Here is a 27,133-nt window from a genome sequence, read left to right on the forward strand (position 1 = left end):
TCTAGAGCCGCTCTCCAGCAGCCCCGCAACAGGTGACCGAGCCACGGCAGAGCCCAGCACCAAACCCACCCCCGAGCCAGCTCAGAGCCCATCCCCGAGCCCACCGCCCCGCATTGCCAGCTCAGAGCCCATCCCCGAGCCCATCCCCGAGCCTATCCCCGAGCCCACCGCCCCGCATTGCCAGCACCACGCCGGCTGCCAGAGCAGTGCAGGCGGCCTTTCCCCCACGGACAGCGAAGAGCCAGCGTGGGCAACGCTGCGCTCCTCACAGCCAGGGCAGAAAAGCACAGCCAGACAAAGGGAGCGCTCTGTGCGCGGCCGGGCGGCGGCACCGCGGGCTCCGAGCGGCAGAGAAGCGCTCCCCAGCACCGAGAACACTTGGCTCTGCCGTTCCCGTAGCAAAATCCCCCGCGCTTGCCCTGACCCCGGTTCCCCCCGCATCTCCAGCAGCGGGAGCGCGCCCCGCCCTGCAGACAATGCGGGAGCGGCCCGGGGAGGCCTCTGGGTGCGGTAGTTCCCTGCCCATCACCTGATGCCGTGGGCAGGCGCAGCCGGGACTACAGCCCCCGGCAGGCAGCGCGTCCGCAGCCCGGCTGGTGCAATCACACCTTAGCACGCCCCGGGGCCGGGGCCAGCGCCGGCTGGGAAAAGGATGGGTTTGCCCGGGACTCTTCCAGAGCACTAGCGCGGGCACTTCTGTCGGGGCGGGGGGCTGCAGCGCTATTCGGATGCAATGGTTGTTTCTATTTCTAATTCTGCTCCTGTGGTGGCATCGCAACGCTGCAAGATCAGTTGTATCCATTGCAGCTAAGTTTGCGGGATCTGGACATGAGAGGATCGAGCGTGTACGTGTAACTGTGCCAGCTCTTCGGCATTTCTCCTGCTCGCGTGCATCTGGCTAGCGCCCGGTTCCGACTACAAAACACACCGATCCCCAGCACTCGTATCCTTCATCTGGCTTTGGGAGCTACCCGAACGACCATGCATCGGTTTGTCTTGGTTGCCAGGCAAGCTGCGGCGCGGCTGTGCGGCCGCGGGCCGGGGGGCTGCCGGGGCGGAAGGACGGACATGGCTCTGCGCTGCGCCGCTTCGCTGGCGGCCGGGCGGCAGCCGCGGGGTCCCCGGCGGGAGGGGACGGTGCGCTGGAGCAGCGCTGCCAAGGCCTCCGCCGTGAAGATCAACGAGAAGGCGAGCAGGGAGAAGATCCTGACGCTGGAGTCCATGAACCCGCAAGTGAAGGCGGTGGAATACGCGGTGCGCGGCCCCATCGTTCTGAAAGCCGGGGAGATCGAGAAGGAGCTGCGGAAGGTGAGGCAGGGGCGGCGGGGCGGGGCAGGACAGGGCAGGGCGCGCTCCTGCAGCCGCACCGGCTCTGCCCCGGGCGCTCCTCCGCCGCCGCTCCCGGCTGGGGATGTGGCGGGGCTCGGCGGGGACGTGACACCCCGCGGGGCTGAGACGTGACCCTGTGGAAGGCTCGGGAAAGCGGGAGGCACCGCGAGTGCCGCTGCAGGGCTTCCTAGCGAGTTAAAAACTCCCGGGGCACAGCAGCGTTTTCCCCATCCCTCTGCTGCCCCGAGCCGTGGCCGGACGCGCTGTGCCCGGCCCCGCTCCGCTGCGGCACCCCCGGCCCCGCGCCCCTTCCCACGGGAGGCGGCAGAGGCACGAAACAAAGGAACCCTCCGGCCGGCTACTGTTTATCCTGTGTCACTGCCTGCCTGAGGCAGATACGGGACACCCCCATAAAGCAGTGTTTACATTTCTCCGGCCACTTTGACCCTTTGCTGCAATCCCGTGTCCTTTGCGTTATACAAGGGGGTGAGTGACCGGCTTTCATCATACTGATAGAGCGTTTGAGTCCTTCGTGAGGATTTCAGAGATCCTGCCCTGGCCGGGGCAGGAGGCACCTGGCTCCTGACAGGTGAGCTGGCCCGGCTCTCCAGGCACTGCTCCGCAGCCTCACCCAGCTCTGCTCTGGATCATCCGAGGAGATCACCGAGAATGCTCCTTTTTTTTAGTTGCAGAAGTTGAGGTGCCCGGGGACAAACCTTCAGAGCACAAACACTCAGTAACGCTGCCCAAAGTTGTAGGTGGTTGGTTCTCTTTGGCAGATCAGATAATAAAGCAGATCCTAAGGGTTTGGGCCAGTATGTGCTAAATAAAGCATCCAAATCAGTCAGTGCTTCTATTTTGCTCTTCATATTTCTTTCTTATTCCTCGAGTATTGAAACAAAAGATAATAAAAAACCCTTAGCAATACAGACATGGCTTTTTGCCTCTGCTGTTCAAACCACAGCTTCCACTCTCATCACAAGGACACATTTTTGTTTTGATGAAGCATTTGGCAGAGTAGTTTTTCTATCATTTTAGATATTATTCCATGCTGTCACTGCTTTAGAGAGTCTTTCTAATGCCTTATTACAGGTACTGCAAGACCATTTTCATTAGTTCATGTAAAGTGCTTTGAACAAAAACATGCTACAGCAATTCTAACCATGAGAGTAAACTGGTGATTCTCTGGTCTTAGTGTTACTTGTTTCCCCTTGTTTTAGAAGGTGAAGCATTGTTTTCAGTTCACTGTAGTATATGCATCAACTATTTATGTCTAACTCAATAATTATTACAAATAGCTTCTTTTTTTTGAATTTCACTTTAAAACTTTAGAGTGCTAATGAAGAATTAATTTTGGAACATCTGTTTTGATTTTTGCCTCAAAACTTGTTTATAAAGGTGTCATTGTATTTATGTAACTAGGTTCCCTAGTGGATGCGTTTTCCAGAGTATAAAATCTTCCAGTGTTCTCCCTGAGTATGTTTGTTTTCAAGTTAACATCACTGAGCAGGAGATATTACTTGACAAAACAAATATAAAAGGCCCTTCACAAACTCCTCCCAGCTCCCCTGCTTACTCCAGTTACCAGCTGAATCACTGGCAGAAAGAATAATCTACTGTGCACTTTTGAAAAAATATAACAGCAAATCATTGGCATTTGCTTTATTAAAAGATTTTTATGTCAGTTTAGTGTTGTGCTTACTTATGTGGCATTTTCCATTTATTTTTTTTTTTTCCTGGAACCAGTCTCATGAAATAATGTTTGCCATTGATAATGGCTACCAGCATTCCTGGAGGTGACTATGCTTTAACACAAGTAAGGCAAACAAACCTCCCAGCTGGCAGGGAAGGAGGACAGAATTACTGCAAAAGTTGAGACCGTGTATCTGCAGAGAACACTAATCAACTTCAATAGAAATCCTTTACTTGCTTCCACACTTCTCAAGTTACTCATTCCTCTTTTCTGAGAAAAATACTGTTAATTCATTCTCTTGTTTAATCAAGCTGTCTGCTAAAGCATACAGTGTTGAGTAATGCCTAGGTTCCTTATAAGTAAAGTATTATAGGTTATCTAATTGTCTATTTTTTGTGTGTGTGTCTGAAATTTAATTCTGTGTGCTCACACATCAATAGCATGTCTTTGTTTCCTTTTTATTAAGTTGTACAGCTTTTTCCAGCCCTCTCAATCTTAGCTCACAGGGTTAGGCCAAGCACTGCCAGCAGAATTAACACTGATGGATAAAGGGAAGAGGCTGAAGGGGTTGCCACTTCAGGAAAGAGGAAGGAGATTTCCTACAGCATCTCTAGATCCATGGCCACTCTTCACTAACAGCAAGAATTGCCCCATAACACTCTTCTACATCTGATGGGGAGGGAGCTTTGCACAGGCAGGAGAGCACAGGCTCCCTGGTATGAGGTGGAAACACTGCAGTGGGTGGGGGTAACAAGGACAGGCAGGGGTGAAGCAATGGCAGTAAATCTTTTATCTTCTTTTGCCCAGATGCCTTTAGGTAATTTGTTTCTGAACTAGAAGCACCCTAAATGCAGCAGCCATTGTATATAATCAGATGTGATAGAGGCTCTCCCTGTTTAAACTTGGTTGCATTTGGTTACTCTTCATACTTGTTAATACTCATAGAGCTGTTATGGAGACTATAAAACATCTACTTGAAGCTGTTTGCACAGTGTAAGCTTTCATCTTCCTTGAGGTTTGTTCTGCTGTCTCAGACCCAAAGAGCAGCTCCTCTGTTATTCTCTCTGGCACTTGCTGCTTTTCTATATTAACTGCAAATGATCACAACAGGAGCTGTAACTCCACAGTGCACACAGAAATAAGCACTGAAACGTTACTCAAGAAGTCTCTGACTAGAAAATTGAAGGGATATTCCTTAAAAGAACAAATAAAAGTGAGGCATTAGTTTTAGCCTGGGACTAAGCCAATGTAAGTGACTAGTAAAATACTCAATTAAAGCAGATTAAGATTGATTGCCCAATACAGGTGGGGCATGCTGTACCTGGATTTCACAAGTTTTGTTGGCTTGTGTCCTGTATTCATCTAGGTGGAAAATCAGGGGTTTGAGCTACATTAAATCTTTCAAGAGGGAAATCTTCATGTAAAATCAGTGATTGGATTACTTTCCTGAGCCTTTTTTTTCATAATTTTGAAACTGTGTCATGCTTTGTAAGTGAAAACCCTTTTTCTCTTCCTTTTTGCTATTGGTAGAAATCAGCTGATTCTGACTTACTAAGATGACAGAAAGAACTAATTCCAAAAATTTTCCTTGGTGTTTCTGGCAACTTTTTAAAGCTAGGGCACAGGCATATTTTAATAAAGGATTACACTCTAAATAGAACTCTATCAAATAAGACCTTTTTTCTACCCCCTTTGTATAGACTTTCTAACAAATGGCCACTGTATCAAGTATTGACTTTAATTACATTTCAGACTAGAAATTTGCTCCTGAATACAAATCAATGCAAGAATAAAGCAAGGTCTGAGAAGAGGCCTTCTCTTTACCTAATCAGTAATGACAAACTAACTTATCTTTACCCAGGTAGGACACATACCTGATTTGTTGCTTTGTATTCATGCTAATTTTAACTGACCTTGTTGTGGAAAATACCTTCATATCTGTTACTCTGATGTTTCACTTATACACTCCTTTTCCCCCCAGTTCCTGATTGGGTTTTATATAATGTCAAGTTCTGTGTTAGGTTAAGCTGCCTTACATCTCCTGGCAAAGCCTGTGCAAATCAAACAGCATTGCAGGATCCACAGGTCAGCTCAGGTGACGTTGGAAGCAGGGCCTGGCCCAGTGTAAGGCACACAAGGTCCTTGCAAACTTTCAAGCTGCTGAAAGAGAACTGTAGGGTGGAAAGGGGGAGAGGGATGGTGTGCAGGGATACATTGGTACATGTAGGGAGTTCCTTCAGATAGCACAGGTGGGTAACACATCCCAACCCTGGGCCTGGAGCCATGGGCCTTCACTGGCATTATACAGTTTCTATACACTGAAGGCCCTATTTTTCTGTTACCTTTACAGCAAAAGGGTTGTACATTCATCTCCTGTGCCCACGCTTTTCATTTGCATAGCTATTGCAAATAGGTTCCTCTTTCAAGTTTATTCAAGCCACTTGTTCACTCCCTACATTGCTATTTAGACAATAAAACTACCAAAATCCTTCTACTTAGGTAACTGAAATCTCAGGCAGCTTCTGCTAAAGTATTTTGATTAAAATACTGTAGAGTTTTTTTTTCCCTCACTAATTCATCAGACTTTAAAATTGAATAGAAAAAATCTGACTTAGAATCCAGCCTTAATTGTAAATGTGAGTTGACTGTGTCCCTGGGAGTTTTGGAAAGATAAAACACAATTTAGACAATGACATGCAGAAATATAATTTAACATGCCAAGAAAAAGAGACAAGATTGACTGGTACACCCAGTAATGAAAGATGCTAAGCTTAAATTACCATCCTGTAATTTTCTGCTTTGAATACGTGACTGTGTGCACACGAAGGAAGTATCTTCCAGGCAAGAGCATCTGACCTCATTAAGACAGAACTGTTGTTCCTCAGTTGTCTGTACATGTTGCATACATAAGTGAATCTGTAGTAAAACCCATGGTTTTTAAGATGCCAAAAACTACTGCAGATGAAGGTGAAAGAAAACTGGTTTCAAGAGCACAATTATCAAAATCATATTTTCAGAAGCTCACAACCCACAGAATCCAGTTTTTGATATTTTCTGGTTGAATACATTGGCAAAATTTATTCTAAAATAGACCTTTTCCAGTAGCTCTCCAAGTTAAGTGGGTCTTAATGTCTAATCACTTTCTAATGAGCATTATTTTAATTCCATCATTTAATTCTGTTATGAAATCTAGTGGTTTATCTATATAGGCAAAAATTCTGAATGCAAACCCACTTTGATCAATGTGTCAGGAAAAAGTAACCTGAGGACAAGTCCTGTTGTGTAATCTCTGAATCAGATCTGCCAATTAATGGTCAGTCCCACTGATTTTCTCATGTGATATGAGGGGCATGCAAGTCATCACTGCCATTTTAAGTCAAAATCCAGATTTTGCCTTCTCCTTCCTCCCCAAAACAGCTCATGTCAGCTTGAATTGCACAAGCATAATACAAACTCAAAGCCTTACTCCATGGTAAGCAGGTCAGGTTTATTTTTCTGCTGTGAGCTGTTTTAATAAAAAGATTGGAATGCTAATTCAGGTCTTCAGGTCCCTATTAGTTAAGGGCCTCTGGGCAGTGCTTTCTTGGCCTCTTGAGAGGAGGAGAGAAAAAAGCAAGCAAGTAACTTGGCTACTACAGTGTAGATCTCAGCCATGCTGAAATGTTTGGGTTTGCCAGCTCTGATTGTAGAGCTTGTTTGTGCAAGTCACAGCAAAAGCAGTCTCAAGGAAATAGTGCAGTGGTTCATAGTGTGATGTTGTTGCCTGATACCCATCAAGAGGAGGCACAAAGCCATGGCAATGAAAATGAAACAATTGGGAGCAGCCAGGAGCAGGCAAATTCTGAAATTCAGAAATAGCTGTAATACCACAGTTCTCTTCTGGGATTAAAAGCAGCTCACATTTTCATGGCCTCCTCAAGGGAACTCTTTTCAATTCTTTCCTATTGCCATTTCCAAATCCACACATGCTCTCCCCTGAGTGATGGCTTTCCTTTGAAATTTGCTGAGGATTTAACAAAGACACTGTCAGGTCAGTTTGGGCCATTCTTTACTCTTTCTGGGCACGGTGGTATTCTGCAGTTTGCCAGCACTGTCAGGTGGCACCTTTGTAAAGGGAACCTCCAGGTACACTAAAACTCCTAAGAGACAAAGCAACTCCTGGCAGGGCATTGCCCTCATGGTAGTTCTTTGGGGTGCTGTATGTTCTGGCATCACATTGCTTCTTTGATCAAGTAATTCTCCCAACACTTCTTCCATCATGACTCTCCTTGAGAGACAGCTCATCATTTCATACTGTTCTCCTTTCCTGATGGGTTTCCTGAGGCTCTGGGGATGTCTAGGCGAAGAGGAAACTTCCCCAAACCTGGTTAACTGCAAAAAGATTTCTATTGACTTTGTGCTAATGAATTCTAGTTCATGTATAAAAATCCCTTCTCCCAACTTTGTGTGATATTTAGTTGTTAGAATAATTATGTCTGGCTTGCTTCAGGTTTCATCAAGTTTCTTAAAAGATGCATTTCCTCTAAAAAAAGCAGAGAGACAGAAGTAACAGTTGAAGGAAGTCATTTCCAAAGAGCATATTCCAAATCCTGGAAGATTCTTTTATTCCATTAAAATCCTTTCATTGTCCAGAAGATGGCTACTAAAAGACAATACATGTTTTTATATTTTCTCTTTTACATGTGGAGATGAAAGATGGCTTCTACAGCTTTAAAAAAGGGCTACTGCCATGGATCTGTTTGCTGCCCCTGTCAGAGGAGTGGCAGGAGCCTGGCCCTGTTCCGAGCTGAAGCTGAATCACGTTGTGAGCACAGTGTGAGGTGCCGCCAAAGGCAGGAGCTGGAGCAGAGCTTGTTTTGTAGGGCTGGGCATTTCTTCTCCTCCTTGATGTGGTTTCTACCCTCTTCACAAGGCAGGAGAATCAGTCTGGAACCTACTGCTCACGAGTTTGTTATTAGAGCTCCTGTTATGCAAGCTTCCCCTTTGCAGAGCCTTGCCTGTTTCAGTGCAGCCAGGCTGCCTGTGGAGCACACCTTGGCTCACCCAGACTGAGGCCATGGCAGTCCAGATGTGCTGGGGCATCCCTAGAGGAGAGCAAAACAACTCCAGTGGCCCAGTTCCTGCTCCCCCTGGGTGCTCCTTGGCTTGCAGGGGCATAACTTGTCTCAGCTCAGGTGTCTTGCTGACATGGTTAAAGACTGCTCAGCCTTCTGCAGTGAAATAAATCCATGACCTGTTGCAGCCCTTTTCCTGCTGCTCTACAGTTTGATACTGAAATTATCAACATCCCATTCACAGTTTCTCCTTTCATACAGATCTTTCTGCAGACCTTCCAAAAAGTATTTGGCATAACTCTCCCCTTGAATACCCACACCCATCACCACAGGAGAACCCTTGACACAAGCAGCTGGTGACTGATGCTGCTTTCTGAAGGGTGTGAGCAGAATTCTGCCTTGAGCCCATCTGCACAGTCTCAGGCACTGTCTAGACTGCCCTTGCTGCCAGCTTCTGATAGCCCTGCTTTGGGACTTTGACCCATTAACATTTAGCACTTATTCTTGCCTGTTGTTGTTTTCTGTTCCTTCTTTTTGAAATGGTAAGATGGGACTTTTTGTTCCAAAGAACTAAGATTTTTTTTTAAGAACTTGTTTAGAACTTTTTGTTCTAAACTAAATCTGAGCAACTTCTGATACTCCTTTTTTTTTTTTCATAGAGAGACTGGGAATCAAGTAATAGAAAAATACTAAGTGGCCATAGCAATTTTTGTATAGATTTCAGTAGGAGAGGATATAGCAAGTCTCCTGAAGACAATTCTAAAGCTGGTATTAACTCATTGTCAGGGAAGGAAAAGACTCCAGTTATTTAAAAGCATTTCTCTTTTGAAAGACAAAAAAGACAACAGTTCTTGTACAACAATTCTCTGAGACCAAGAATTACAAATTAGTGTAGAGAACCACGGGCATTTTAGCCCAGGTGGGAACTGTGTGTACCACACAGAAAATGCAGCATTCCTTCCCTAACCAGGTTTGATGGTGAGAGAACTATTGTGGATGGTTTGCTATTTGTTCCAGATCCATCATGTGAGAAGCAAAGGGAGTGTGGGGTTTGTGCAGTAGGTGATGATCCTGTACTTGCAGTGATGGCAAGAACACTGAGTTTGGCCCTAGTAAAGATATAAATGGCATCAGTGCTAATAAGCTCCAACATTATGTATGATAAATGTGACACAGGCACCAAAAAGGTCTGTTACCTTTGTTTTAAAGGCTGTACCACTATAAAAATTCCAAAAGTACATTATGAAATGCCAGGTACCTTTCAGCATTTCACTAACCAAAGAAGCAGCTTTTTTTAAATTGCAGAGCACAATAGTATTTGTGAGCAAAAAATATAATTAGTCTAATGTAAGGTATTTCTATTATTAGGGAGTTGGTTTGTTTTGGTTTTAATCTAATAAATCAGAGTATTTCTATTTCATGTTGCTATTTTCTCAGACTGCCTAACTTTAGGCAAAGAAACTATCAGCCATATTCCTTAACAGATTTGTATTACTTTGCAAATCTAGTGAAACTGATTCAATTTGCTGTAAGGACCAAATGCAACCAAAATACATGGGAATTTTTCTTCATTTCAAGCAAATTGAATTTGTTCTTCTTCTACATACACCTTTCTCTTCCTACTTATTTGTGATTAGAATGAAACTGTGTTGTGCTGTTAGTGGACCCCAGATAGCTTGAAAAGCACGCATTTTTAGCTGTTTACATTACTCATAAATTACTAAACTTCAGCCTCAGATAGGTGTAATGTCTATCTGACAATCCCTATTTCTAATTTTTTATTTAGAGCTGAAATGCAGCTCTTAATTTGGGCGCTCACTTAGATCAACAAGCATAAAAGCAAATTACTTGATGGACTCAGTGTGTCACTTTCAATTATTTTAAGTGAACTTTTTTTTTTTTCAATTGCTGCTAAATGTAAGGCCATATAAAATTGACCCTTTTCAATCAGGATCATGTAAGCCCAGTTGTCTGGTCCTAATGCCATTTCTAACTACATATTGAATTTTAAAAGAAAACCCCCAAAGGCTCTCAGATATACAATGGACTGGATCCATCCAGTGGGGTACTGGGGATTGTGCAGCCTTGAACCTCCAAATCTTGGCATACCTGGGAATCTCTGTCCCTGTGGACTACCTGTATTATTGTTATTTCCACATCTGGCTTCTGGGCTGCCATTGAAGTCCAATTCCATAGTCCATGGTGGAAAAGCAGAAATTAGTTCAGGCTTGCCAGCTACATATTTTATATCCAAATCCAGTAATTGGCTGTAAGTACATGGACCAGGAAGAGGCTGTCTGAGTCCATACCCAGAGTAAGTTGTTATAGGTCATTTTCTACAGAAAACTAATCAGTCTGATTTTGCAGTTCCTTAGTCCATGTGACAATTCTGTCACTGTTAGGATGCCTCCCTACTACCTCTGAAATATACATCAGAACAACTCTAAATTTATTATTGCCTCTCTCACTTATTTTTCTTGTAATGTTGGCCTTTACTTTCAGTTAATATTTTTTATTTAAACCACTGGTGGTTTTTTGAATCAGTAGTGCCTTGCCTTTTTCATGCCCTTATTTTATTTTGCTTTGTAAAGAGCTGTGATTGCTAATCAACATTTATTAACTTCTTTCCCTGTGTTCTCATGATGTATTCAGTTTCTCACAGGAAAAATGGCTGTCTGTTCAGATTTTGGAGACTAGGAAGCTTTTAAATATTCATGGTGATTATTTAGCACTTCTGTTTATCATAAAGAGCCTCACTAGGATATATTTTGTGAACCATCTCTACATGGAAAAGTGCGGTCATCATACAAGGAATACTTAATCTAAGTATAAAATAAATAAACACTTTTTTGTTTTTACTCTCAAGGAACTAAAGGTCTTGAGGTTTCTTTTATCGGTCAAGTCTTTTTAGCTTCTTGACTGATCCATCCCTCCCTTAGGTGTCTCAAAGAAATTGCTCTAATACTGACAACTCAAAATGCCTTTTTTTCATCTTTTCTAATTCAATATGTGGTTTCCAGCCAAGTCAGTCTCTTACTTGCAGCTAGCAGAAAAATAAAAGCCAGCCTTTAAAAATGTGTCACAGTCAACAAAATTTCTGTGAACCATTTAAGATTTCCTGGCAGTGTTGTATAAGAAATGCATTAAGCTTTACATTAAACACTGTAGCTGTTACAGCCACATGACAGATACTAAAAAAGAATCTTCTACTACAGCCCTAACAAAACATTCTGAATGATCCCTTTCTAGGGAATCAAAAAACCCTTTACTGAAGTGATTAAAGCCAACATTGGAGACGCACATGCAATGGGACAGAGACCAATCACCTTCCTCCGTCAGGTAAGGCTACTAAAATATTATTATTCATTTTTTATTAGAATGCCTTAAAGCTGTCTGATATAGGTATTAGTATAATTGATTCTCTAGATACAATTAGACTTAAAATAGTTCTTTTGTAAAGAATTTAAAATGTTCATTTCTGAGCCAAAGTCCTATTGTTTGCTGCTTATCCTCTTTTAACACAGTAGCTTTCCTTAGTTCCCATATCATTCCCCACCCACATTTTTTCCTGCCACTTCTGTGTTATCAGTCAGCACATTCATTATCAACAATGTTCTTCAGGAAAGGAAGGGGTTCTCTTTAAAGAAAAAAACAAAAGCCTTTCTTCATCTGAGAGAATACTTTGAAATCTGCATGTAGCTGGGTTCAAGTACTTGTACTGTGTCTCATTTTGCACATTTTACCTCTGGGCAAGCTAATTGGTAGGTTAACTTTTAGGAAAGATTACAACAGAATTCATATTTGTATATTATTCCTAAAACACAAATAAGGTTAAAATGAGTATTATCTTGTTTACTGAGCATCCCTCACACCCTCATGTAAACTCCTCTGTCTATAATAATGTGAATTCAGAGAGTTCCAGGACAAACTGAAGCTTTATCAAGCTGAGGGTCCAGATGATGAGATTATAAAATCAAGCTATGCAGCAAACTAGGGAGACCTGAGCTTCTTATAAATTATCCAAATGTATTACAGGTTATTCCAATGTTATTAAATAAAATGGGAAATCCTTTCTTCCCATGACTGTGTGCACACATGGATTAATTCATTGCCATTGTCCCACAAGATGACAACAGTCTGTCCACATTACACCATTTAAGCATAAAAATGAGAGAGACTGGAATAAATTAAGCTGATCTCAAGAGAGACCTCTCAATTCTTTGTGTCTTACATTCCTTCATTAATTTAATTCTGCTGGGTTGTGTTTCTACTTTTACTATGTTCTATATCACCACTTATTTTTTTAATTAAATATTTCCCATGAATTCAAATCAGTAGGAACTAGAAGTTTTTTTGGGGAAAGATTATTAGAACATGCCACTAGGACTTCAAAATGTGATTGTATTTCTCAGTTCTGCTCCATATTTAAAATCTTGATTTCTTGTCAATAAAAGTGGGCTAGTAATACACAAGGCATGGAGGATAGAGCTGCTTAGAGATAACATAGGAATAGTTAACTGTGCTTTACTGTGTTTGCACTATGCTTAGCTTACCTGGAATCTTCACTGTCTGTAATAAAAATAGTTAATAATTCTAGAACTGTTTTTACCAGCTTAACTTGGAACCTGATAAGATATTTTCTCTTCTGTGAGAACAACCCTTAAAAAAAACCAACTGCAAACTCTTCATCAATAACCTTTGTTTTAAATTAGCCAGTATTTGTGATCTTCATTTCCAAGGAAAGTTAACATAAAGTTAACTAAGTTAAAATACCTAATGAAAAGTGGCCAATTGACATGTTCTTGGCACTGCAGGTGGTGGCCCTGTGTACATACCCAAACCTGCTGGACAGCCCGAGCTTTCCCGAAGACGCCAAAAAGCGCGCCAGGCGGATCTTGCAGGGCTGTGGAGGAAACAGCTTAGGTAAGGCTCTGCTCTGGTGTTAGGAAAACACAGCTGGTTCAATATCTGCAGCTGTTCTGGTGTTAGGAAAACACAGCTGGTTCAATATCTGCAGCTGGTGGGGGCAGGTTTGCAGTGTGACCTGCAGATGGTGACCAATGGGGCGGATTTTTGGTGGGACTTGTCCCAGAGCAGAGGGTGAGGGTTATGCTTCTATGGAGCCCTTGCCACAATAACTTCTAGGCATAGCTCTGAATGGAATGCTGAGAGTTTTTGTACCAGGAAAGAGGCTCTGTTCTGTTAGTATGACATCTCTTAATCCAGGGCTCTGTGTCTCCTACTTAGACTAGGTGGAGGGTTTTACAGTTTTACCTTCTCCAGTTGTTTCTCTGCCAAGGAGCCCACTGTCCCTATAATGCTGGTGTCAACAAACAATATATGTCCATCTCAGCTGATCCAGTGCACACTCCTGGATCTGCATTTTGAACCATCAGTTCAAGTATGGTTTCTGGGCTATCAGAAACTCAGGTACCAAGGTGATAAGGAAAGCTACACTGCTGAGAGTCTTTTACCTTGCTGAGATAGTTTTAACTGAAGGTGTCAAAGCTCCAAGGTAAAATAACTCTTGAAAGAACTACAGAGCTCTGTTCTTCAGCTACTCTTCCTACAAGAGTGCACATGTCATATCCACAGAAGCACAAACTTTGCATATTCATTAGAAAGGAAATGGAAGAGGCAATTTCTTTCTCATCTAGTGACTGTGCTGCCTACCTGTACCTGGCAAATGCCATGAGAATTTCTACTCTGCAGATCCTGTTACAGCTGCTGGGTGCAGCAAAGAATCTGGCACACTTACCTTCTTTCAAGTAGGCAAACAGTGACATTTCAGAGAACTTATTACAGTAATTGGCATATTTCTTAATCTTTGTAATTGCAGTGCCTATTTGCACTGGTATATTTTGAGAGTGGGTGCTATGAAACTTAATAAAATAAACAAAACATAATAAAATAAACAAAACATAAACAGTGATTGCATTAGCAGCATTTCAAGCTTGACAACACAGCCTAATACAGAATGTGTTTTATCTTCACCTTCATTGTATTGGTTTGTCCTTTAATGTAGACCATTAAAAACACATTATCAAAACTGACAAGTTCCTCTAGCTCAATGGATCCCTTTCCTGTCTTACTTTGGAATAATAAATTCACACGGTACTGTTGGCACATAGGAGTTGCTGGGGATATATTTGAATTTTGACTCAGTCTTTCTTTGTAATGATTGTCTAATTTAGGGATGTGGAAGGAGTTCTCAGAATGAGCAGTCTTGGCCCCTTGGTGCTCCTTTCCCCTTAAGGTCATGGTGGCATGGGACACCATAACCCCATGTTATAAAGAATTCAGTCTTGCATAATATTTCAGAAATGTGTTCCTTTTTTTCAGAAGATCACACATTTCCCATAATTTCTGTTAGCTCAGTAGATTCTGAGGAAGTAGGCCTGAAACAATTGCAGTATTCAAGTAAGATGATAATTCTGAATATACACTGTTCATTTCAGTGGCTAAATTCGGATTCTGGTGTCTAAATGTTTTTTAATTTTGAAATAATTTATGCCAAGAACAACTGTACCTCTAAATTCCTGACAACTAAAACCACTGTAGACTTTACTGATGTGCTGTACTGGTTTCTGCCCCCTGTCCACCCTCCCTGGCTCCAGTAAGGTGTGCCAGCCCCTCCTCTTGGCCTCTGGAGCTCATCAGCCTCTGTTCAGCCTCCCAAAACACACAGCCAGAGGCACTGGGACGTGCAGCTGAGTGGAAGTCACCCCTATCACTTTGTTGGTAGTCTGACAACTTCCTGCTGTTCTCTTCATGGCTGAGAAGGAGAAATTGCCTTTCTTGTGAGAATGCAAAGATGAAAAACCGGCCCCACTGTGTTGTGTTCAAAACCTTATTTTTCAACAAATTAGTCAATGCAACACAAAGGTGGAATCACTACATAGGGTCAAAGTCATTTGAAGTGTTGCACTCATATCTACACCAGCCTATTTAAAGGTATTAATTGTAAAGTTAATATGAGTATGAAATTTCCTCTGGAAGTGAACTAGAATGCCCTCACTTCCAATGAAGATCCATTTGGCAAAACCCTACTCATGGTTTTGAGTCTTGCTACTCCCAGGCCATGTATGAAGGCTCAGATATGTCCTCATCTGAGGACTCATCTTGTGTCCAAAACTGGGCAATTTCTCTTGTGTCCAGACTCTCTGGTATTCTACTGACACCACTTACTTTGCATGTAGGATAACTGGAATATCTTTCCAGGCATTTGAGACATCCATCCTATATATAAAAATACATAATATATGCAGCTTTTTGGACTGGGTTTATTTATTTGCATCCCACGGTGCAAACACGGGTTCTAGTCAAAGCCATCAACTGAGTACAAACCAGTGTAGCAGTACAGTGCAATTAAATGTTCTGTATGTCCTCAGAGTGGCAGGACTCAGCACCCAATGGAACACAGGACAGAAGGACAGCTTAGGTTTGTTCTTCTCCTTTAACAGCGTCCTCCTGGCTGTGGTCAAACACCCATGTATATTGGTCATGTATATTGGTCAAACACCAATATAACTTCCAGTCCTGTAAAAGTAAATGTTTGGGACATCAGGGAGTGTTGTGCCCTGAATCACCATTTTATCCCATGCAATTGTGCAGTGCTTGCAAAAGTTCTTTGTCTTTTTAAATCATGCTTTCACAGAAGTCCTACCAGGCAGATTACTAGCAGATAACAGAGTGATAAGAGTTAAGTCAGGCATAATTATTCCACTCCACCCAACAAGCAAAGAAGATTCTGCAGCTTCCTGACAGTGTTCTAAAATAGATGTACACTTGTCACTTCTTTGTCCATCAGTCTTAGGCTTCATAGCTTGGATTCATTCCTCACCTTGACCTAGGCTTATTTTCACTCTTTGTTTGTTGCACATTCTTGGCAGTGATGCACACAGGCATCTAACATCTCCTTTTATTTATGATTATTAGTTGTGCTCTGTAAACTGCACATAAGATTGGGGAGATTCTAGACATTTCTGGTGAAAAGTGGTTGTGGGAGATGCTGTGGGGGAAGGAGAGAAGCAGTTAAGGATTTTTTTGGTTTCAGACTGTGGGAGAAAATATGTTATTTTCATGTTGCAAATAAAACCCTTATATTTATCATGGATTAAAAGAAATTACTTTCCTTTCTATTGCACATGGTGCTTCTTTTCCTTGTTCCCATTGCTTAAATAGAAGTTTGTTTACATCCAGGAGTGCTTCCAACATAAAGAAAGCAACTAAAAGATAGCAAGAATGGGATTGTTGTCCCAGTTTGCAAAGTAGGCTTGAAATCACGCTTTTTACCAATCCAGTATGTTATTTTTGTATTTAAGTGATGCTTATTGTATTTGTTTCCTTCCAGATTAACTCTTTTGCTCTATGAACAAACCAGCTCCCTTTCCTACTCCATGGAAAAAAAAGCAAACCCATCCTGGGGATCCATATAAATATGGCTCATACACAAACTACTCCATCCAATACCAGCTCAGGAGTTTTGCTAGTAACAGAAAATCTGTTGTACATTGCACTCAATTCTCATCTCATCCTGCATTTTTCACAGGATCCTACACTGCCAGTCAAGGTATAAATTGCATCCGTGAGGATGTGGCTTCATATATTGAGAGAAGAGATGGAGGGGTTCCTGCAGATCCAGATAACATTTACCTCACCACCGGGGCGAGCGATGGCATTTCTGTAAGTGATAAAAGAAACCTGTTCCTTCTTGGTACAAGCTGTATCTTATCAATTACCTCTGCAAATACAGATCCCTGTTGAACATCTGGTCTCACCAAGTCCTGTGAGTTTGATCTGGCAGACAAAGAAGCCACATTCAATGAATATTCAATCCTGTGAACAAACCAGTGTGAATGTCAGGAGCCAGCTAAAAGTGTGTGCAAAATCTCCTAGTATACATTAATTGTACCTTTCTGTAGAGGTAATATGAAATGAGCTACAGGTGCCTAAATATAAATTTAGAAGATTTAGTGCATTCAGACTAAATAATGGTTGTTCTCAGTGGTTAAGACACATAAACACTGAAGATTAGAGGGTATCAGTCAGTGAAAGAGGGAAGAGGGAATGAACCTCAGAGGTGAGAACTATCAGCTCTTCTTCCAAGTAAACTCTGCTAGTGCAGATCAATGCCAGTGAAAATCCCAAAGATTTATTTCTGTTTGTGTATTTTAGTTTGTTTGAGGAAAACTGCAGGTTTTGGGTTCAACCAAGGTTCAAAGATAAGTTTGATAAGTTACTCAGTTAAGACAGGAATACCAGTCTCTGCTCCTTTGCACAGACACAGTTGCTGGCAGTGCAGCAGCAGTTTGGCGCTTGTGAAGGCAGCCTTTGGCAGCGTGTGGGTGAAGGTGCTTTTTTAAAGGACATCTAGTGGCAGAGCTCAGAATGACAGCGGTCCGGCAGGCAGCTCCCCAGAGCTCGGCAGGCAATTGGCTTTCAGAGTTTCTGACACTGGCAGCTTGTCAGGAATGGCAGCGCAGCACAGCTGATCTGCACCATGCCGGTTTGATTGCACCACTGATGTAAAGCCAGCGCTACAACTCATTCTTTGGCCCTTCTAAAGATAAAACAACTATTGTTTCACACCTCAGGGGAGAGAGGGTGTTAAAGAGTTTTTAAATATGCATTTGGTCCTGATTATATGTTTTGGATGCTTGGTATTTTTAAACTCGTGGTGGGTACAAAATTATGTTGATTATAAATCATTAGCTTAGCAGCTGAGTATGTGATGAGAGGCACAGAACAGCAGATTTTGTACTAGAATCACAAAGAAATGAAAGGATACTGCTGCTGAGAGAAAAGATATTTTTGGGTTTCGATGCCAATTACATGCTGATAAGGATGCTTGCTTTGATTGCACCTGTACTTCAGAGTTCTCCCATGGTTATAAAGGCAAGAAGTCTCTCTGCTTCCTGGCCCTTGTGCACTGCTTTATTTAACTCACATGTAACAAGCATCCACATCACACAGACATTGGGCACAAGGAAATTGTCTGGACTGACCCTAGCATAAACATTACCTTTCTGCCTGTATCTTCTGGGCATAAGCTACATATGACTATTTCCATCCCAACAGACTTTGGTCTGTTCTGTTACTTGAAAATGAAAACATAATTGCTCCTGATGTAAAACAGGTTTCACTGTTCCAAGGGAGATCTGCACAGGCCCCAGTTCTAATTTCTGGTTTTATTTATTGGTCTCTTGTGGTTAATGAGATAAAATGAATGGAAGGCAATAAGCAAGAACTAGCTAAAGCTTCTTTGCTTACAACAGGGCACAGCGAAAAGATAATGATCTTGATATACCTGTTTCCAACTTGCCCTCTAGCCTTGTGCTCAGAATGTTTTTCCTAATTTTTTTAGTTGATCAGGCATGATCTTTGGAAGTTGTGACATGAGAGGATTCCATTAAGCTTAGACCATCCTCACTCAGCCAGTAACAACTTGAAATAAATAACTCTCTTCGACTATCTGCTTCTAGGACAGAAATCCACCTTAACTCTACACTTTTTTAGGAAGTTTAATAACTAATTCCAGAGAATATTATTAATTCTGGTGCATGACCTTTTTTATTTTTTAAATTCCTACTTTTTCCCCAGGCAATTTTAAAGATCCTGATCTCAGGAGGTGGCAAATCCCGAACAGGAGTGATGATTCCTATTCCCCAGTATCCCTTATACTCAGCAGCCATCTCTGAACTGGATGCTATCCAGGTGAATTACTATTTGGATGAAGAAAATTGTTGGGCTCTAAATGTGAATGAACTTCGCCGTGCCTTGAATGAAGCTAAGGCATATTGCAACCCAAAAGTCCTCTGCATCATCAACCCTGGAAATCCCACAGGTCTGTAGGAATTTTGTTTTATGAAGGGGTTTTAAGACCATTTTCTTTCCTTTTTCATTCATTTGACATTGCAAGCAAATCCTAAGTACATATCAAATATGTTGAGCTGAATTCCAGAGATCAGTGCTCTAAGTAGGACAGACTTTACTTTTAGAAACATATTTCCAGTGTCCTGGAACTCCAGAAAGGAGGGAGCAGATTCACTTCACAGGATCCTATTTGAAGCTGCTGCTTCCACTGAAGTTTTCCAGACTTGTGGAATGACTTTCAGTCACTTTTGGTCTTTAGGAAAGATCTTGCTTCTGGCATGGCCTGTAGCCTCTTGGCTTCTGAAGGGCAGTGACTGTAATAACTCAGAACTCAGTGGCAAGCCTCTCTCAGAATTTAGCTTTTTGAGTAGTTGAGGTTGATTGGTGAGAAGCCAGCTCCCTCCTAACCATCATGCATGGGAGCATTTACAATTATTAGCTATACACAGAGTACTCTCAGTAAGTCCTTGATTGAGTACTGTATCTCACACTCCCTTTGCTTGAGATGGACTAAGTTACCTTGTACCATACTTCTTCCAAAAGTGCTCCTTAATTTCATGTTTAGTGAACTGAATGCTAAAGTTCAATAGCACTTTTCTGAGGAAGAGGGATATCTTCTTGAAAAGTTGGTAATCTAAGTAGGTGTGGGTGAAAAGATTTGTATGTGTACACTCCACTAACTTTCTTTTTGCTTTAAAAATCAACAGGACAGGTGCAAAACAGAAAGTGCATTGAAGATGTGATACACTTTGCATGGGAAGAAAAACTTTTTCTTCTGGCTGATGAGGTAATGAAATAATCTGTTCTCTCCAGAGCACAGCTAAGGGTACTCATATGAGGTACAATTTGTTCCAAGTGTGGTAGTGGCATTTCTTAAGTACAGGGAACAGACTCTCTGTTATCATATTAAGACATGAAGAGACATGCAAGATTCTTAATATCAAAGGATCAATATAACAGGTGGCTTGACCTGGGTTTGAACTAGAGAGAAAGTGTAGGGGACACAAGGAAGAACTTTGCTGGAACAGACACAAAAACCTACATGGTGCTCAGACCACTTCAAATGGAAGAAACAGAAGGAAAATCAATTCAAACATACAAGTAAAGGTTAAATCATCCAATGGAGCTCGCTGGTCTCCAAAGACCCAGCCTTTAAGTGGTGTGACATCAGATAAAAAGTCTCATTACAGTAACTAATACTCAACAAAGAACCTTGTGTCTTCTAACAGCTTTGAAGTTTTGAGTGTAAGGACTGTTTCTTCAGTTCAGATCTGCCTCTCTAAAAGGCCGTGTTTTATCCTTAGTTGGGGGAACAGAGCACATTAATGTCTTCTGACTGTTCAGGTTTACCAGGACAATGTGTACTCTGAAGGATGCCAGTTTCATTCTTTCAAAAAGATTCTGTATGAGATGGGACCCGAGTACTATAACAATGTTGAGCTGGCCTCTTTTCACTCCACCTCTAAGGGATACATGGGCGAGTAAGTCTGATTTAGTTTTTTTTTATTTCATCTTCCTCATTAATCTGGTGGGACAGCGCTTTCATATTACTGACCTGAAGGTAATCCACCATAATTAATCCTCTATTAATTTTAACTAAAGACTATTAAGAAAAGAAAAACAAGCACAGAATAATGGATTAACTCAGTGGTTTTCAAAGTACCAAATATTAAGTGTATTTATTTCAGACACCTAATGCCTCAGTCCCACAAAGGTGAAATCCTACAGTCCCAATCTGGACCTGTGATAAAGGAAAATTGGCCTCCAACATTCAAGGGAACAGCTCAATAATCAAAAGGGAACAGCTGGGATATTACACATGTTTGGGTTTGTTTTTTTGGGGGAGGAGGACATGGAAGAAAAAGAATTTTTTGATTAAATGTATGCTGCTACAGCCATATGCTCTTGTTCTGAAGATTAAAGATCCATGTTAATTGTTAACTTGCCTACCAGGGAAGCTGCATGTCCACTCTTATCTCTGTATGGGATACTAGGACTTAATGACATGTCATGCAGCTCCATCTTAAACCATATCAGTGTGGCAGCTGTTTCAACAAGCTGTATCTTACCTATTGTGAGATTCTCATCAATTGTCTTTCCACTTCTGCAATCATTTGCATTGTTTTGTTGTATTTATAGACTTGAAGTTAACCAATCTCTTCTGTTCACTTTGTCACAGATGTGGCTACAGAGGAGGTTACATGGAGGTCATAAACTTGCACCCAGAAATCAAAGGACAGCTCGTTAAGCTGCTTTCTGTTCGCCTTTGCCCTCCAGTCTCAGGACAAGCAGCCATGGATATTGTGGTGAATCCTCCAGTACCTGGAGAAGAATCTTATGCACAGTTCATAAAGGTCAGCAATAACATGCTTGTTCTTTTGTGCATTTCACAAACCTATCCTAAGTACTGGGAACTCAAATTATGCACAGAGACCAAAGAGTCTTCTTTTGTTTCTCCTATCAAGTCAAATCAAAAGTTCAATTAAGATGGTCTCTAAAAAGAGCCAGGAGTGGATGCTGAGGAAGGAGACTGTAAAAAGAGAGCACACAGATAGAGACTTCTGCAGGTTATTGTCTGTCTGCAACACTGTAATTGTACCCTGCTAAAGCCTTGGAATTTAGAACATTGTTTGCTCTAACAGCTCAGCAAAGCCCTACCAGTGTTTCACTTGAGAAGGGCCTTTTGAAAGATCATCATTTCTCCTGGTGTTTTATTGCTACTTGAAATGTGTCCAACTGAACACCTTCCTTTTAAACAGGAGAAGGAATCTGTTTTGAACAATCTTGCCAAAAAAGCCAAACTAACAGAAGACATGTTTAACAAGATCCCAGGGGTTCACTGCAACCCCCTTCAAGGAGCCATGTACGCTTTCCCTCGGATCTTTATTCCTTCCAAAGCCATTGAGGAAGCAAAGGTCAGTCAGCCATTCTCACCCCAATCCATTTCAACCTCCTCTCTTCCAATGATGAACTTTGATTCCAGAGATGGAGAACAAAAGCAGTATTTCATGGGCTGTATATGATCTTCAATATAACATGACCTTTATTAGAAGAGAGGAAAAGAGAACAGATCATTTCATCCCAATGCTAAGGCTCCCAGGCTGAGTGTCCCCAAGGATGTTGGTGTTTAAGTCACACAAGTAGCTGGCCCTGTGCAGTTCCAAATTGCTGCCCTTGCTTGGGTTAAGGGGACCAGCATGTGTGAGTGGCAGTGTGCTACTGACCCTACAAGGAGGCCCCATTCACCAGGAAGGGGAAAGAGGGCTGGAGCTTTCCTTACAAATTTCACCTTTTTGCCTTTGGGACAGTAACCTATGTTAATAAATGATAAGTCTTTCTGTTCCTAAGTAGAGCTCTGAAACCTAATTTGTAATACTCATTTTCATTAGCACAGCTGAGAACAAAAATAGGGCTGTTTTTCAGCTGCTTATTTGATTAGCTATCTAACCTGTACATATTTAAGAACCTCTCATAGTTATTAATCAGGGGACTTCCTTGGCAGCAGATTATTCTGGGGAAAAAAAAATAGTAATTGCCAACAGAACTGGAACACACAGTTCCCAAATTAATCTTATCAAATGTCAGTGCCTTAGATTTTTCCAAGTACAACTTTCAGACTTCTAACAAAAGTTACAAGCAAGTCAAGGGGAATAACAAAATTACCTAAACCCTTTCTTTTGAAGTGAGTTTTTGTGTAAGTTCTTCAGCCCTGTTCCTCCATGAAGTGCTGTTAGTTAATTCAGTGTGAACTGCCCCATTAGCATTTGTTCCTCATCTTCCTTAGTAAATTGAATAAGAAACTAATAATGTAACATTAGGTTTCAGGGGGGAAAGAAAGCACTTATGAAATTCTATGTGTTAGGAATATTTAGACTTCAATAATTCTGAGGCATCCATTCCCTTAGGCTCACAAAATGGCACCTGATATGTTCTATTGCATGAAACTTCTGGAAGAGACTGGAATATGTGTTGTACCTGGAAGTGGATTTGGCCAGAGAGAAGGAACCTACCATTTCAGGTACAGTTTCTGTTTGGTTTAAAGCAAATTAGCAGTAGTAAGCAAAGTATCATCCCAGTTCTTTCTCTTCTGATTAAATGCAAGGATTTTTATATCAGTTTATGTTGTCTCAGTTTCCACTGGACAGTTTCTATGGACTGACAGCAAGGTCAAAGACCTGGTCTGCTAGATGAGCTGTACAAGTTTTTATGGTATTTTCACAGCTTGCTGGCATAATTTTATTGTGTTTTTACATACTGGCATTTGAAATGCCTTCTCCAGGAATACAAACAATACTAATAGTTTAGACTTTAATTTTAAAGCTGGCTCTGGAATTACAAAAATTTCCCTGCATTCTTTTGCGGGGAGGAGGGGGTTAAGCTGTTTCCATATGGGAGAAACTGCATGAAAAATGCAGTATCATCCCTATAAATCTGCTCCTTAAACACTCTGTATAACTTTACCAAAACAAGATGTTGAACTAAATATTCTAATACCAAAACTGTTGCTTTTGCTTCCAATAAACAGAACTTTGCTCCAGCCAAGCCACTGACAGCTAGAATTTGTCACAGAATTCAGTCTTCCTCACCCTGTGCTGTGTTGTTTCTGTGTGTGAAACCACAAAGCAGAGGGTGCCTCTAGCCTTGGCAGTTGTGCAGCACAGCCAGCTGGGTCAGATCTGGGTACACACAGCTCCAGGGAAAACCTAGAGTCCATTCCTGCACCAGTGTGAGAAAGCCATTGTGTTCTGTGGGCCTTGCAATCCTACACCCCATGGGATTTTCAGGGTGTGCAGAAGAAGGGAAGAAGGGACTAAAACCTGCAGAATGGGATGTTGCAAAGTTTTAATGCTTCTGCACTCAGGTTTAAATTAAAGAAAAAAAATGTACATTTACTTGTAACTGACATTTCTTAAAGCTCTAAAAACTGGGTATAATTTGGCATAAATGCCCAACCGTGGAAACTGAGTTGCTGTTATTTCTTACTGATAATCTTCTACACCACTCAAAAGAAAATAACAGTTCTTGAATTCCTATATTCTAACCAATAGAAACAAATTGCACTAGTTTAAGAGTATAGTTCAATTAAAGTATAAATACAAAAAAAGTGATAATAACATCAAAAATATGTTAAACTTAACATGTTACTTGCTGTGCCTTGAGATTGATCAAGATCTGTGCAAAGATCACAGTTTAGTTGGTTCTGAAGATAATATGGGTTGGTTTTTTATTTCTTTAAATATTATTTTTCAGAATGACCATTCTTCCTCCAGTAGAGAAGCTGAAGATCCTACTGGAGAAAGTGAAAGACTTCCACATAAAGTTTCTTGAAAAATATGCATGAAACTACTGTGGCTTTTCCCCTTTCATCCCCTCCCCTTCAAGGCAAATGCAGACAATGAACAATGATGTGCTGAGAATGTGCTGTTTATCTAATTTAACTGAATTCAAAGTAGATAGAACCAGACTCAGATACTGCTACAACTTATTGGACTATTAAAGTTATGTCTGGTGTAGAAGACATTGTTACACCAAGTTTTTTTTAAGGGGAAGGGGAAGAATGTGAAGAAAACAGTAAGAAGAGTCAGTAAATGTTTTTGTGCCTTGATTGAAAGTTACATTTGTGAACTTTTGACTCAATAGGTTGGGGAAGGGAATTGCTCATTAAAATTACTACTGTCATGTGGGTTGTTTTACAAAACAGAAATGCCAAGTTCAATTGTTTAGATAGGAAATTGTTTCCCATCTTAAAATTCTACTAAACAAAAATCAAAACTCCTACATTTTAGGTATTGCTTGGTTTAATTTTTGTTGGTTTTGTTGTTAAGTGTTCTCCTAACCTGATCAAGCATGCAGGGACAGTGTGCTTATTTAAAAAAAATCTTCAGCAGATGTGTGCAGATACCTTTGAAATTCTGCTGAAAAGAAATCCTGCCATCCCAGCACAGCTGGAATGGAATATACAGTTTTGATCAGAGGAGTGAATGTGGTGTCTGCTTGAACAATATTTTAATGAAACTGAAACATAATAAGGAATACAATCATCTTCTTCTTCCTGTGCTATTCAACACATGATCCCAGCATAAGAGCACTGAATACTTCCTGCCATAACAATTCCACGAGTCTCCTGTTAGCCCACATCTTTTATACACATGGAACAGGGTAAGTTAGTGTCTCAAAGCAGATGTGAGTACAGTCAGTCCTTTCAAGTAGGGTAAAACACAACCCTTTCAGAACTGCTCTGTCTGTGGGGAGCATTTGTTTGGAAACCACACAGCCCCTGGAGCTGGCCAAAATCCAGCTGGAACTTGCACAGCCTGACACGTTGTTACCAGGAGAAATGCTGGGCTGATTTCTAATGAAGAGGAAGGTATTTAAAGGAAAAAGTCTTACACCAAGCATAAAGAAAATGAAAGTACAGCTGACCCTTAAATCTTCCACAGTCCTACTGCTGTCTGAACGATCCTGAGTGCTTCTCAAAGCCCAGCTGAACAAGGTGGCTCTCTGGGAGTACAGCTGAGTGACTCCACTAATCTCTGCCAGCTTCCCTGCAAAACAAAGGACAGCCTCTGTTTCTCTAGAGCTGGAAGCTGGACACCTTCTGCTAGCTCTGATAAAGGGCTAAAGGAACAGAGCTTTCACTATTCAGATGTGAAGGCATTAGCATTTGTCAGGCTTAGGCTCAGCTGTTACAGAGTTTATTCATCAAGAATATCACATTCAATCCAGTCATTTATTTTAAGTTATTATTTAGAAGTAAACTCATTTTAATGTCTATTGGCACTTTGTGAGGCTGCTGTTGTAGCTGGTCCAACACCCTGTGCTGATCCAGCTTACTAAAGCCAAGGGCTAGAGAAAGAGCACCCAGATAAAGCTGTGCCAGTTTCTCATGTGAGGAAGATGGGATGCTGCCAGTTACTGTCCTTGCCACAGCAGCCCCTGTCTATGACCCAGCATTAGCCGTGGCTGAGCTTCCCACAGCTCCTTCCTGAGGCCTGTGAGAAGAATTTATTCCTCTCAAGGGGTCACAGGTTATAGATGAAAATGGCTACACAAAGCTGCTGTGGAGGATTGGAGAAAAAATGACGTTTTTCTTCTCAGAGCAGTGCACTTCTGGGAGGAGAGCACACTGAGAGCACTTATGCTGCTACATCCATTGAAAAATACAACCTGCCAGCACCCAGCACTTGGCATCCTAATATGCACTAAGAAATAAAACAAACCCAGAGAGCAAAACCGTGGGAGGAGGTCACAACAATGATGTGAAAATAAGACAAACAGCACTTTCCTGCTCTAGGAATGTGTCCAAATCAGATCTGGCTTTGGACTCTTAATGCAGTGTAGATTGAAACTAAGATCTAACAATGGGAGTTAGAATATTTTTTATATTTTTGTAACTACAGCTTTTTCATGGGGTAGTATTTGTAATCTAATAAGTCAATAGATTTTATATTTGCCTTGCATTTGCACCTGATACTTCTGGAAAAAATGTAAAGGTTTACAAGTTTATAATGATAATTTACAGGTGTGAAAGGCTTTTTGTTTTAAATCAGGACAGTAATTCTTACACTTTTGAATCAAAATATAATGGCATAACTGAGTTTTTTCTAAACATTCTATTATGGTGCCTTTTCTGTTTCTGACATTATAAGGGATAACAATTTGTTCTTGATGCATCTCATATGGAAGGGTGGTGATTTCTATTGTCCATCCACAATATTTGTATGTATTGTGATAAGGTTAATGTGCATTTTTGTGGAACAATCCTGTAAACCTAAGACAAAAAGGCTTGTTTTCCATGTCTTTGAAATATTTCATTAATAACAGACAATTCTTCCTTTCAAATGCATGCTTCTAGGTTTGATCTTCCTCCAGGTGCTCCTTATAACAGTACTTCAGATGTATGAGACTTCCAAATAATAAAGCACATGTTAAAAAAATGGTAAAACTTCTCCATTTTCTATGTCACTGGAGTAACACCAGCTGGATTGCACTATGACACATTTAATCCCATATTCAAACTAATATTTACTAATATTTAATAGCCATGTACCAGATCATTAATTTCTGCATCACTCCAGTTTATGGACTTGACATTTTTCCAACTTATTACCACAAAACTATTCCCTACAAGAGCAGAACTGTAAATAGAGATGGTCTTAGGCAAGTTCATGCTCATAATTAA

General features: G+C 41.3%; 1 protein-coding gene across 1 annotated transcript; it reads left to right on the forward strand.

Moving 5' to 3' along the window:
* Window positions 1–564: 564 nt before the first annotated feature.
* GPT2 (glutamic--pyruvic transaminase 2) lies at window positions 565–26,896 on the forward strand. Its single transcript, XM_054641007.2, has 11 exons — window positions 565–1,308; window positions 11,326–11,415; window positions 12,891–12,999; window positions 16,628–16,761; window positions 18,679–18,922; window positions 19,659–19,738; window positions 20,296–20,432; window positions 21,131–21,305; window positions 21,711–21,866; window positions 22,857–22,969; window positions 24,202–26,896. Exons 1-11 carry the CDS (start codon window positions 982–984, stop codon window positions 24,290–24,292), a joined length of 1,656 nt encoding a protein of 551 aa, XP_054496982.1. The 5' UTR covers window positions 565–981; the 3' UTR covers window positions 24,293–26,896.
* Window positions 26,897–27,133: the final 237 nt, after the last annotated feature.

This window comes from Agelaius phoeniceus, chromosome 12 (genome assembly GCF_051311805.1).
Source record: "Agelaius phoeniceus isolate bAgePho1 chromosome 12, bAgePho1.hap1, whole genome shotgun sequence".
In the NCBI taxonomy this organism is placed as follows: Eukaryota; Metazoa; Chordata; class Aves; order Passeriformes; family Icteridae; genus Agelaius; species Agelaius phoeniceus.

What these genes read in the sequence shown, in the direction of transcription:
- GPT2 (XM_054641007.2), top strand. Translation starts at nt 982, where the DNA reads ATGCATCGGTTTGTCTTGGTTGCCAGGCAAGCTGCGGCGCGGCTGTGC. An exon ending in TCGAGAAGGAGCTGCGGAAG is followed by an intron (nt 1,309 to 11,325) that starts GTGAGGCAGGGG and finishes ATCCCTTTCTAG; the next exon opens with GGAATCAAAAAACCCTTTAC. An exon ending in TTTTTCTTCTGGCTGATGAG is followed by an intron (nt 19,739 to 20,295) that starts GTAATGAAATAA and finishes CTGACTGTTCAG; the next exon opens with GTTTACCAGGACAATGTGTA.